The sequence below is a fragment of the Zingiber officinale genome, chromosome 9A (assembly GCF_018446385.1).
Source record: "Zingiber officinale cultivar Zhangliang chromosome 9A, Zo_v1.1, whole genome shotgun sequence".
NCBI lineage: Eukaryota > Viridiplantae > Streptophyta > Magnoliopsida > Zingiberales > Zingiberaceae > Zingiber > Zingiber officinale.
This window is the reverse complement of record NC_056002.1, coordinates 730,256-742,126: the sequence shown is the minus strand read 5'-3', so window position 1 is coordinate 742,126 and position 11,871 is coordinate 730,256. Positions and strand designations below refer to the sequence as shown.

The window sequence follows — 11,871 nt, the reverse complement described above, 5'->3', positions numbered from 1 at the left end:
GAAACTAAACTCTAATTAAGTGATCTAATGTTTTAAGTATAAAGGATAATTTATATTATTAGATATGGATTTAATATGTAGATTCATTAATCTGATTTATTAACATTGATGGAATGTTGATGAGGATGAATTTTATAATAGATAGTCCCCACAGGTTGGGCCGGATATATAAAGGAAGAGATTTAGTTCAATTAGGACATGTTGAATTGTGTTCTCTTCTCCTCTATTCTCCTCTTCCATTGAGAAGGACCTTGGGTTGTCGGTTCAATCTCGTGAAAGACATTCGTTGTGCATGCATGATCTCTTGTGCTGACAAGTAAGCGATACGATTTGGTATTAGTGATGGATTCAGGTTAGTCCATTGATAGCCGTTGTATCAATTTCGATTTTGTATTGCCTTTTTGCATTGATGCATTATATGGATTGTTTCTTTGTATCTATTATTGCTTTCAAACACTCCTTCAATCTCGAGATTCCTTTCGTTGAGCTCCACTCATGGTTATAAAGAAAGATGCACTTGACTGTTTGCTAAAATGCTTTCCATTTCTCTATTGTTGGCCTACCATCCTTAATTGGCCCCTCCTACACTTGCCAATTCCTACAACAATAATGCCACACAAACTTAGTGGAAATAATACAAGGATAGGCACGCTTCTTTGTCCTCCCTTTTCACCTTCTTTTTTACTCATAATTCAAAGTTATAGCCGATGTCATGCGAATGGCTAGCTACATGATTTCCTTTATATGGTCTCCTAGTTCAAGAGCCAAAGAGAATGCATGCATTCATTCCATGGCAGGAGAAGCCTCATCCAGTAGCTGGTGGGAGATCCCTGCCACCTCTGTCTCCACTCACGACTCCATCAACAAATGGCCGCCTCCCAGCCGCCGATACAGTTCACCTTACGACCAAGACCCTGCCTCTTCCTTCACCAACATACCGGGCCTCAGCATGAGTTCCTCATCGGCCAATATCTCCAGCGAGCCGGTGCAGAGCCAACTATGGAACCAAGCTTTGTTGTAAGTATAATTAAAGTAGGAGAAGATATGGATAGTAGAGTAGTTGGTGCCTAGTACAGATGCTTCAAATGATGAGCTAGCGACTTGTCTTCCTTTGGAGGACTTGTATTTAGTTAACAAATAGGGCTAGATTGAATTGAAGTCTGTTCTGATTTGATCACGATCGAGTAGCCATGTTAGGTCACATATATCTGAACTTTCAGAAACGTCGGAGGCGGCAGAGACACCCTGAACCACCACCATAATGACAACGAAAGCTTTTTGCAACCATTGAACTCCAAAAGCCTGACAACAGATCAGATCTTCCACGGTGCTAACGACTACCTGAGCACTCCACTGTCACTGAGCAGCCTGGAGAAGTTGAGCAGACTCCAGGTTGAGAGATTGAGCAGTAACACATCAGACATGGCTATCAACTGGTCTTTAGCACCTCCAAACCCTCACCTGGACCACCCTCTTTCGCCATCAGTATCAAGCCTTCCTGTCACTTCTTTGCTGGCTGATCACTACTCTACACTGAACCTTGCTGATGTTAAGCATGATAGATTACGTTCAAGTTACTTGTCATGTAGTTATGACGGCGTTACCATTAAAGGAGAGACTAACGATCAGCATCAGGAGACGAGCGTCAATAGCAAACTGTGTCCAAATGAGTTGCTTTGGACTGGCACCAGAAGTTTGTCAGATGGTATTTCTTTCACTGGTTGTTTGAACAAGCCACTGCTTGAAGGCTCGGCTTCATCTGTAAGTCTGGCGATGGCTTATTTTCCTTTTGAAGAAATCAAAAAGTTGTTTGTGTTTTTCCTTTTTAAATTTGTAGAATAGAAGAAATGGGAGAACATTTACTGCCACCAGTGAAGGGAAAAGGAAAAGACCTGATTACAGTTCAGAGATACTGCTGAAGAAATCCAAGCATGAGAATTCAACGGCTTCATCTACTAAGGTGAAATAATCTTCCCAACTGATTAATACAGAGAAAGAAGGGTTTGTGTTCAAGTATTTAAATGCACATGATATACATTCACAGGCACCTAAGATGAAGTTGACAGACAAGATCACTGCGTTGCAACAGCTCGTGTCACCTTTTGGCAAGGTGATTACAATAACTGATCAGTCATCTTTGTTCATATGGTGACTGAAAAAGAAAACAAAAAACATGAAACATAACCATTCTTATGCTTGATGACAGACTGACACTGCATCAGTGCTCTTTGAGACATATAATTGTATCAAAATTTTGCATGAGCAAGTACAGGTAATTCCTGAAATAATATTCATATATGGAGTAGCTAAACGACTTCTTTCTTGAAAATGAAGATTTCCTACTGATTACATACCTGTAATTCTTAAATAACTAATGAGTTCTTGATGTTTTCATGCAGTTGCTCAGTGACCCATACATAAAGTCAAGTGGTAGCAAGGTAGTTACGCTGTTTGATACATTATTTCTCTTTATTAGTTGATTAATGCAGTCAAATTATTCCTTGTAATTACTGTGTTTTTCAGGATCACAGTGGTTGGGGAGAGATGGCGAGGAAGGGGATAGCAGAGACAAATCTTGATTTGAGAAGTAAAGGGCTCTGCTTAGTTCCTATTTCCTGCATTCCGGAAGACCATAAAGAAAATTGTGGGTTAGATTACTGGGTGCCAGCTTATAGAACTTGTTTGTACGGATGAACAATCTCTCAAGCTTTCTCCTCCTGATTTCACGTGCAGCATGAAGAAATTCTTCCATCATCAAATCTCTTAACAGCTATACATTCTTTTATCAATGTTCTCATTATGGTACAAAAAGGCGGAATCCGCCGCCCCGACGGCCCCCTACGCCTGCCCCATGGTGATGTAGGAGGAGGGTTAATCAGGGTGAATGCTGGGTTGACAAGTGGTTGGGGGTTCGAGGCTTTAAGCCGGCAGACGGGGATATTATCCCACATTGCAACCGTCGACACTCGAACCTGCTGCTTCATGGTACAACTTCCCAGCCACTTACCAACTGATCCAGCCCCTGGGGGCATCAATGTTCTCATTATGATGAGACTGTGGAAGGTTTAATTGCAGGAGCTGCGATGATCCTTTCTTCCTAAATTAACTTTGATTCAAGTGAAAAATAATTCTGAAGCATGTTGTTGAAGAGTGCTAAATGCAAGGTCAAATAAAATAATCCAAGCTAGTTAATTTGTAATTGGACAAAAGAATAGCTCTTGTACAAATTGCAAAAGAGTGTTACGAAACAGATGCAAAAGTGACAATCTTTTAATATCTGTAATTAGAAATAAAAATAGGGAAAAGGGTGGAATATTGAAATTGATTTAGGAACTCTAGGAAGTAGCATGGAAATTTTGATTAAACTTAGGAGCAAAGTAATCAAAATTTCCTTTTTAAGAACAAAAAAATCTAATGACCGTTTAGTCGAAGTATACACACTTAATAGTTACAATGACCATTTCATTTCGGATTCCTCCTTGTTCACCATCTTCTCTCCCATGGCTAAGGACAGCTTCAACCGGTTAGAAGAAAGCAACTAGAGGCTAACCATAAGGAAACAAATCCAATTCAGAAATGTTCATAAACACAAAATGAGTGAATAAAATAGCAATCATTGAAAGGATTTATCATATTTGAAGCCAAAGCTTTGCTGAAACCACTTAACATGAATTTGGAGCCCTGCATCTCTCAATGCATACAGAGCAGACTCATGCAGTCTCTCATCCATAACAATTCCTTCTTCTTTTATCTCCTTGAGGAGGTTAATCAGCTCATCAAGCATGCTTCCCTTTGAGAACACCCCCACCATTATCCCAGCTAATGCCCTATCCACCTTCCCCCCTTCCCTCTTAAACTCTGCAAAAAATTTCACACACTCATCGAGTCTTTTTGCTTTGCTGTAAGCACCGATGATGCTCGTGTAGCTGATCTTATCTGGTGCAATCTTTCTCCGTATCATCTCCTTCCAAAGTTTCTCCACTTGCCTCAAGTTCATGAGCTTGCCATGGATGTGCAGGAGGGAGTTGTATACCCAGACATTTGGCTTGCAGCCCTTCACCTTCATCCTCGTGAGCAGCCTCATGGCTTCCCTAACTTTACCAAGCTTACCATACATTGAGATCATGTTTGAGTATGCGACGACACATTTGTCGTAGCCTTTCTCTATCATTTTGGAAAATGCAGCCTCGGCCATCTTTGATAGCCCCAACCGGCAGTAGATGTTGATGATAGAAGCGTATGTTACTTGCCCTGGATCACATCCTAGAGATAGAAGTTGCTCGTATGCGGCCACAGCCGATCTGGACCCTTTTTTAGTTGCGAATCCATTGATGATTGTGGAAAGTATACAATCTGATACATGAATTTTCAAATCTCTCATGTTCTGCACGACCACGAGAGTCTTCTCCAGCTGCCCCAAGTCGACATACATCAACACCAGATTCATAAAGACGGCCTTGTCTCTCACCAAGCCCTTTTTGGTCGCTTCTCGGAATAGATCTTCAGCAATTTCAGCCTCTCTAATCCCTGCAAATGAGCTCATCAGCGAGGCATACATTGCAACATTTGGAGGCATTCCCTTTGCTTCCATTTCCCTGAAATATCTGAGCGCTTCGAAGGCTCTTCCCGACTTCCCTAGAGACTCACACAAGATCAAGTATATCTCAGCAGCGTCAACAGTCAAAGTTCCAGACTTTTTCGACTGGTACTCTAGAAACAAAGCAACCACCTTTTCTGTCTCCCCCAATTCTTGATACGATCGGAGAATCGAGCGGTAGCAGCTAGAATCCGGAGAAAGCCCCACCGCAATCATCTGATTAAAAACCGAAACCGTGCATCTGTACATGTGGAGCTGGTTGTAGCTGCGCATTGCCGAACTGAAAGCAGAGACAGCAGAAGAAGCGTTGGCTTTGTCGGATTCAAGAACTCGAAGCAACGACTCTACTAGCTTGAGCTTTCTTGCTCTGATGCAGCTTCGCACCAATCTAGCGCAGGTAGATTCGTCAGGGTGCACATGGAGGCTCCCCAAGTCATCGATGAGCACCGATATGGAATTCCAGCGCTTGGACTTGATCAAGCTCCCGAATAGAATCCTTAGTGTCGTTTTATCAGGTCGAAAAGATGGACTGGTTTTTGCCTGTTGATAATACTGAAAAGCGAGAGCTTCGGTCTGGGGATTATTGCAGATTCCCTGGATGAATTCGTTTGTGATCTCGAAGTCGGAAATGGATAAAGGGATTGGAACGGATTGGAGGTCATTGGAGGCATCTTGAAGCAGGGGAGGGCTGGATTTGGAGAAGTTGGATGTCACAACTCCTCCCTGTTTCCTGCCAGAGATGACGAAGGCTGTGGAAATCAAATAGAGGGAGGAGGAGAAGAGCTGGGATTGCGGGAGGGTTAATTTAGTTCTCGAAGGGAGAGAGGGAGACCAGTGGAGGAGCTGCACCATTTGGCCATCGACGGAAGAAAGGAAGATCTTGGCTCATATATATCCCTTATCCACTAGTGGATGCTGTGGGTACGCCGAGCCAATAGGGAGAAGACGCGTGGTCGATAAGCTGCCGGTAAGATTTTGTAAGATTTAGTGAGTTATAATAATAATAATAATAAATAAATAAATAAATAAATAAAAATATCTGAAGATTAACTATAAATTAATGGATGATTTACTTTCCTTTTTATAATTTAAAGATGAATGATAAAGAACATTTGAGAAGAATATAATCTTTTGTTACAATAAAAATAAAAAATATCTGATTTTATTATGGAATAGCTCGTCCATATCAATATATTCTGCACAAAAATAAAAAAGAATGGTATTAAACAATTTAAAATAAAATAAAATAAAATAAAAATAATCATAACTGTATTTTCATTAGTAGCAGATTGTTAATTTGGTGTTTTAAGTTTGGCTTGCGTTTTGTGCAATCCTTCTCTTCGTTTTTTTTCTTTCTGTCATATCACTGCATAGACAATTTTTAAATTTAGAAAAGAAGGAAAGGGCAAGAATTAGAGAAGACTAATGAAACTAAGATATTTGATGGGTATAATTTCACATGAACAAACATGACCAGCTATGTTCGGAAGTTCAATGAATGGATTCTTCTTCCAAGCATTATTCATTCTAAAAGACGACTAAAAGCCTTCCCAATGGCTTTTCTTTTGATTTGCCTATCAAATAAATCTAAAATACAAGTTATGAACACATAAAAATCAACTTTTAAAATATTTATCTCATTTGGACTTCGAATCTTAATCATTTTATTATTTCTGAACACTTCTTTGAAAGAAAGTAATATGATAGCTTGATTTCAGGAAAAGGATCATGATTCCAGTTAGCAAAACAATGAGAAACTATCAGAATTTACAATGAGAACTCAGAAGAAAAAAAAGAGGTACCCATCTACATCATAGCAGCAACAAAATCTTCTCCTTCAAGGCAAGCGTGGATCGAGTCTTTGATTCAAGCAATGAACTAAAAGCACCAACCCCAGCAATAAAGTTTGGAAGGAATCCGACCAGTTCTTCTGATGTAATCTGCTTGCTGTGCAGTTTTAGCAGCTTGTTGATTTCTTTTGGCTTCTGCTGCAGCACGTTTATCTTCAGCTTTGTGTCTCACAGACGCAAGCTGGCTCATCAATCTCTCGTGTGAGGATGCCCTCATTCTTTCTACCTTAACCTGCAACAAAGAGAGCATCAAATGACCAAGCAAAAGAATAAAAAGTTGAGTTCTTGAACAGATCATTGGCATGTGATAAGATATAATAAAACTGTAATTTGCAAGTTGAATGTAGTTGGTGAAATAACACTGCAACTTTAATGAGCTGTCATTTAACTTTTGTGATTGGCGATCAAGAACTAGAATAGCTTCATGGATTCTTTCATGAATCCTATGTGCATGACATTTTCTCATCGGCACTATGTTGCTATATCTGTTATATTTTCAAAGTTGCCTATGACATTTTCCTATCTGAACAACGATAGCTCACAGATGTACACCTTTCTCATAGTATGTTATTCAAATTTCAAGCTGCAAAAGTGCTCTCGCTTTCAAGACTCGTATTCTTACTAGAGCATCAAAGTCACACTTGTATAAATAATTCCCAATATCAGCATCTGCGCATTGAAAGTATTGAATAGGTGTTTCACTAATGCATGAAAGAAAGACAGTTATCATATTTCTCCGTGATACTAGAAGTCCACAAGCCAAAAACAAAAATAATTAAATAATTCCACTACATTTAGAAGTATAATTGAACATTAAGGATAAGAATCCTACAGAATAGGTGTAGTAATTCCATCTTTGAATGCTTAGTGGTTCTATGATACTTCTAAATATTATACTAATAATCTGATTAAATGCTGGCTGAGAAAAATTCTTGAGAGCGCCAGGAATGTGATGGCTTGCAAACAACTTTTGTCAAAAAAGAAAAATACAATGCATGATCTAGTAATACATAGCAAACTCTTATCTCGGTGGTAACTGAAAATCATAATAGTACTTTCCTTTTCCTATGAAGTACCTAGTTCTCATCAAACATCAAACAGAAAGGATATCTGGAACATGACTCAATGATATATAAGAAACTATGAATCCAACACTGTAGGAAACCATAGTGTATACCTCAATTTTCCTCAATTCAGCTTCTATTGTTGCTTTCTGATGATTTTCCCATGCCATGATTTTGATCTCTTCTTGTTTAAACCTGAGGAAATATAATTTTCAATAGAACATTCTGAAAGTAGCTTTATTTAAATACTCAATGTATCAAAACTCCACTAATATATTTAGCAACTAAAGAAGAGAGAATCTAAGAAACAACATGAAATTTACAATGCCAGTATTACCTAGCAAGATACTTGGTCTTTTCTGCTTCCTCCCATGCTGCTGCACGAGCTTCAATGACACTTCTAGCTGAATGATCCTTTGACACCATATTAGCTGAAGTAGATGCATAAAGTTCTTCATCTTCCTTGCTAGCCCATGCTGCTATGTTTGTCTTACCCAATTGCTGGCCTAGCACCATTATCTCCCTCCGAGTTTTCCTGTGCTGTTCCTTTTCAGATAACTCCTTAATGCTCAATTCCTGATGATGAATTGTGTCTGTCTGAGTTGAACCTGGAGCTGATCTCTGTGGCATTGATGGCAGCGACAGAGGTGGGCTACTAAGTGGTGAGGTTGCCCTAATGGGGGTTCCTGTTCGAGAAGGCTCTTGGCTTGCAATAGGAGTCATTTCTGTTCCCATATCTCTCATGGATACAGCCCTGATAGTAGGCACTGGTGTCATAAAAGTTGTATCACTTTGAGTAGAGGATGAATCATGCCAACTAAAATTAACTGCAAAATGTTACAGATACTATAATTTTCTGAGAGTCTCAATTGAATCAATGAAAAATGATCACAGATAGCTAAATAAGGTAGAGAAGAATATGCAATAACTTGAGTCAAAATCAATCCTTCTCTAAAAGGAAGCAACTTTATTCCCTTGGAAGAGAAGGAAATGCTTAAAAGACATCTTTCACTATATTAGACTCTACAGTTGCTCTTCAAGCATTAATAGTAGTTTTTTTAAAAAAAAAAATTCAAGGAAACACTTAGAAGAGAAAAAGTTCTAACAGTGTAGAAAGCTACCATCTCAGATACCAATTATAACGATTGTCAAGAAACTAATATCCAAGTTTAGAAAATCACTGTGTTTCATCATTTCAATTTTGAAATGTATGGTATCTCAATAGAAACCCATATAGATAAACAACCTTACGTAAATAAAAAAAACGAAGCATCCAATGATCCAATCAGTTAAAGATCTAACTTGACAAGAAAGATTGTATAATCATTTAATTGGCACTTAAAGAAAACAAATACTGATGAACTCAGATTAGACGATCTAGTCCATCATTATCCTGCATTGACTCAGTTGTCAAATCATTGGACCATAACCGTCTCCCAGGAATGTAGACACAGAAATTCACTGTTCGATTACTGATGTTGAATCTTGAAGTGTATAATTCAATCATAACCAACAGTAAAGATATGATGATAAAGAACCAAATTCTTAGAGAAGAACACATGAAGACAACAACCAAGCAAGCAGCCGACTCAATTGTAAAGAGAAGAAGTTGAGAAAATGATTCAGATTAAATGAATATTACCATCTGAATCGACCACTGGATTCTCGAGAACAGCCGCAGGTTTATCCCCTGAATCTGGCGCAGGATGATGCTCACCCACCCAACTCATACTCTTCGCAGCGCCCATTTCTTTCTTCGCCTGGCTTACATCCACTCTCTTGGTGTCTACTTCCTCCCCCACATCCAGAGCAGCCTTGGCCGCGGTGTGTCGATTCACGTATCCCACCAAGTCTCCCTTCTTCGCCTGACCTCCTCCTCCTCCGCCCTTGTTCCCCCCACGGTTCGACGTCGGGCTTGCAATCCACTTATGCGCATCGTCCCACTTCGACGGCGCCGGCTTCGAGAAAAGAGGCACCAGCGCCGCCGTCGCCCGGTGGTGTGGCATCCGCTCTGCCTTCTGGAACTCGAATCCGGCGGATCCGCTGTCCGATTCGATGGAGTCCTCTTCTTGTGCTCTAGTCCTGCCTACGCCCATCGCCTGATCTCTCGATCTGAAGCCTATTTCCATCAATGAGAAGCATTCTACATCCTTGCAAGTATTCGCCGCGCTTGGCCCTGCAAGATCCCAGCGCACGTCTCTTCAAATAAAGAGGGGGGGAACTATTTTTTATGGCAGATTTTTTTTACAAAAAAAAAAAAACGAGATTTTGTTTACTTCCGCTTTCAAGCTTCGAGGGTTCCGATCTTGACGAAGCCTTCGATTCGAGCCCCTCCTCTTCCTTTCTCCTCTTCTCCGCTCCAAGCAGCATTGCCCGAAGATTCTTGGGAGAGAATCCGCTTCCCTTAAACCACAAACCCAATTTAACCCAAAACTCTGACTAAAAAAGCTGCCGGATCCCCGTCACAACGTCCCAAGCACAGGCATTCATATCATTTAATCTAAAACCCCATCTCTGGTCTTTTCAGGCTCGAAATTATAATAGGAAAAGACGTCGAGTCGGAGCGCAGGCAAGCGCAAGCGGACGAAACCTTTCTGCATCGAAACCGATGCAAGCAGTGACTCATGTCGCAGCTTTTGGTTGCCAATCTCAAAACACCAGTCCTTTGAGCTCAGAGGGAGATAAAAGGAGATGAAAAGAGCAGAAATTTACCAGAGCAGACAAGGGTTTATGGTTATGGATTCCTTCGTACTCCATGGATTCAGAGATGAGGAGCGGAGCGCAACTGCGCAACCAAGGGAAGGAGTAGCAGTTGTGGGCACTGCCGTATGCTGGTCATGAAACAGACGAGATCACGTGAGTGGGAAACTATTCCATTGCAAAGAACAGGACTTAGGAGTTGGAAGTTATCGCCATTGATGATGTTGATCTGTTCGTTGAACTCTCAAATATTAAAAATTTAGTAACAATTGTTTCCTCCTAATAATCTGTTTTGTTATAATATGTCATGGGTCTTGATCATTGTGGTAAAAAGACGTAACGTTCATCTCCAGCATTTCCGTCGTATCCGACCCAAGATTTTTACAGGAGAGGTAAATCGTAATATCCGAGCGAGCGGATATGTGACGGATAAGGTATAATACGAAGATAGGAACGGGTAACTCAGATGGTGGGCTAGAAGACGTTGGGCCTATATATGCGTCGTATAAGAAAGGAAGAAGAAGAACACGTCATTTGACGGGCTATTGGACTATTAATTATTGGACTATTAATGTGATTTCAGCCAAAGAAATAAATAAATTACCTTGTCATGTTTTTTTATATTTTAATTAATGTGGTCTGTGTATTTTCTTTGATTGACAGCGATTCTCAATCTTTTCATAATTGATCAACGGTAAATTAGAGAAAAATTCCTAATCATAATGTTAACTTTGTATATAATCTCCATGTCCAAAAAACTTTATTTCCACTATGTAAAGTATTACTTGTTTCAACTTCCTCATGCAAATATTGATACCTAAATTGCCCCTCAGATTTTTTAGGTTAAAAAAGTTCAAAATTGAGTAAAAAAATTCAAAAATGAGTATAATTCTTCTTAAAATCAGTACTTTATATTAAAAATCAAATATATTTTCTATCAAAATTGTCCCTCTTATTTTTTAAGTATAAAAAGTCTAAAAATAAGTATAATTCATATTAAATTTAGCACTTTACACTATAATCTAGTACTCTATACTATGATCAAGTATATTTTCTATCGAAATTGATCCTGTTCGAACTAAGAGTCAACGAACGCTGGGGATGCGGCGCTCCCTGCTGGATCCTCGAGTGCTCCGGTGAACCTACAGCAAAACCGAGCCGGGAGGGGTGTCCCGGCGACGGCCCTCCGACGCTCAAGTCAGGTAAGCTACGATGAACAAAGTGGCTTCCAAAATCTCAGAATACGTACCTCACCGGCGAAACCTGAGGTTCTTTATATAGAGCTATGAAGAGTCTGGGCACGCGTACCTAGGTGCATACGTGTCTTCTGTCCTTTCCTAGGTATGCGGCTGTCAGAAAGCTTACCTGTCCTTTCCTAGGTATGTGGCTGTCAGAAAACTTACCTGACCCATATCGCTACAGTCAAAGCATGCCCTCGATGGGACAGCAGAATCCTCTGTCACAAGATTTGGAGCATGACACACACGTGAAACCTACCGGTTGTCAGAGGAGAAATCCTCGGGTCTTTTTCCTTGCTCCAAACTTGTCGTCCGGGACGGCTCCCTCAACATCCGACCGGACATACGCAGTGGTTTACGTGCTTTGTGGAGACTAATAAGCAGGGGTGCTGTCTGTCAAAAGGTCAGCTCGGTCCGTGACC

General features: G+C 40.2%; 3 protein-coding genes across 6 annotated transcripts; 1 reads left to right on the top strand and 2 right to left on the bottom strand.

Annotated features, from left to right (window-relative positions):
• The first annotated feature begins 684 nt into the window (after positions 1 to 684).
• LOC122020677 (transcription factor bHLH111-like) lies at positions 685 to 3,173 on the top strand. 3 transcript variants are annotated; one of them, XM_042578687.1, is made up of 8 exons: positions 685 to 1,017; positions 1,221 to 1,761; positions 1,838 to 1,960; positions 2,045 to 2,110; positions 2,207 to 2,272; positions 2,400 to 2,438; positions 2,524 to 2,644; positions 2,734 to 3,173. In XM_042578687.1, the coding sequence occupies exons 1-8, from the start codon at positions 713 to 715 to the stop codon at positions 2,736 to 2,738; spliced, it is 1,266 nt and encodes a 421-aa protein (XP_042434621.1). In that variant the 5' UTR covers positions 685 to 712; the 3' UTR covers positions 2,739 to 3,173. The 3 variants fall into 3 exon arrangements, with proteins under 3 accessions (XP_042434621.1, XP_042434620.1, XP_042434619.1); XM_042578686.1 differs by having other exon boundaries at positions 2,524 to 2,648; XM_042578685.1 differs by lacking the exon at positions 2,734 to 3,173 and having other exon boundaries at positions 2,524 to 2,721.
• An 87-nt stretch (positions 3,174 to 3,260) lies between these two features.
• LOC122020676 (pentatricopeptide repeat-containing protein At5g13770, chloroplastic-like) lies at positions 3,261 to 5,474 on the bottom strand. The gene has a single exon (XM_042578684.1). It carries the CDS (start codon positions 5,447 to 5,449, stop codon positions 3,614 to 3,616), a length of 1,836 nt encoding a protein of 611 aa, XP_042434618.1. The 5' UTR covers positions 5,450 to 5,474; the 3' UTR covers positions 3,261 to 3,613.
• An 807-nt stretch (positions 5,475 to 6,281) lies between these two features.
• On the bottom strand, positions 6,282 to 10,357 carry LOC122021641. 2 transcript variants are annotated; one of them, XM_042579783.1, is made up of 5 exons: positions 9,788 to 10,357; positions 9,154 to 9,687; positions 7,849 to 8,278; positions 7,625 to 7,706; positions 6,282 to 6,679 (listed from the first exon to the last, which is right to left on the bottom strand). In XM_042579783.1, the coding sequence occupies exons 1-5, from the start codon at positions 9,879 to 9,881 to the stop codon at positions 6,476 to 6,478; spliced, it is 1,344 nt and encodes a 447-aa protein (XP_042435717.1). In that variant the 5' UTR covers positions 9,882 to 10,357; the 3' UTR covers positions 6,282 to 6,475. The 2 variants fall into 2 exon arrangements, with proteins under 2 accessions (XP_042435717.1, XP_042435715.1); XM_042579781.1 differs by having other exon boundaries at positions 7,849 to 8,338; positions 9,788 to 10,355.
• Positions 10,358 to 11,871: the final 1,514 nt, after the last annotated feature.

Coding starts and splice junctions, on each gene's coding strand:
- LOC122020677 (XM_042578685.1), top strand. CDS start 713: ATGCGAATGGCTAGCTACATGATTTCCTTTATATGGTCTCCTAGTTCA. Junction 1,762..1,837: donor TTGAAGGCTCGGCTTCATCT/GTAAGTCTGGCG, acceptor TTAAATTTGTAG/AATAGAAGAAATGGGAGAAC. Junction 1,961..2,044: donor CAACGGCTTCATCTACTAAG/GTGAAATAATCT, acceptor ATACATTCACAG/GCACCTAAGATGAAGTTGAC.
- LOC122020676 (XM_042578684.1), bottom strand. CDS start 5,449: ATGGTGCAGCTCCTCCACTGGTCTCCCTCTCTCCCTTCGAGAACTAAA.
- LOC122021641 (XM_042579781.1), bottom strand. CDS start 9,881: ATGCTGCTTGGAGCGGAGAAGAGGAGAAAGGAAGAGGAGGGGCTCGAA. Junction 9,688..9,787: donor CTCGAAGCTTGAAAGCGGAA/GTAAACAAAATC, acceptor GGGATCTTGCAG/GGCCAAGCGCGGCGAATACT. Junction 6,680..7,624: donor CTGAATTGAGGAAAATTGAG/GTATACACTATG, acceptor TCTTTGTTGCAG/GTTAAGGTAGAAAGAATGAG.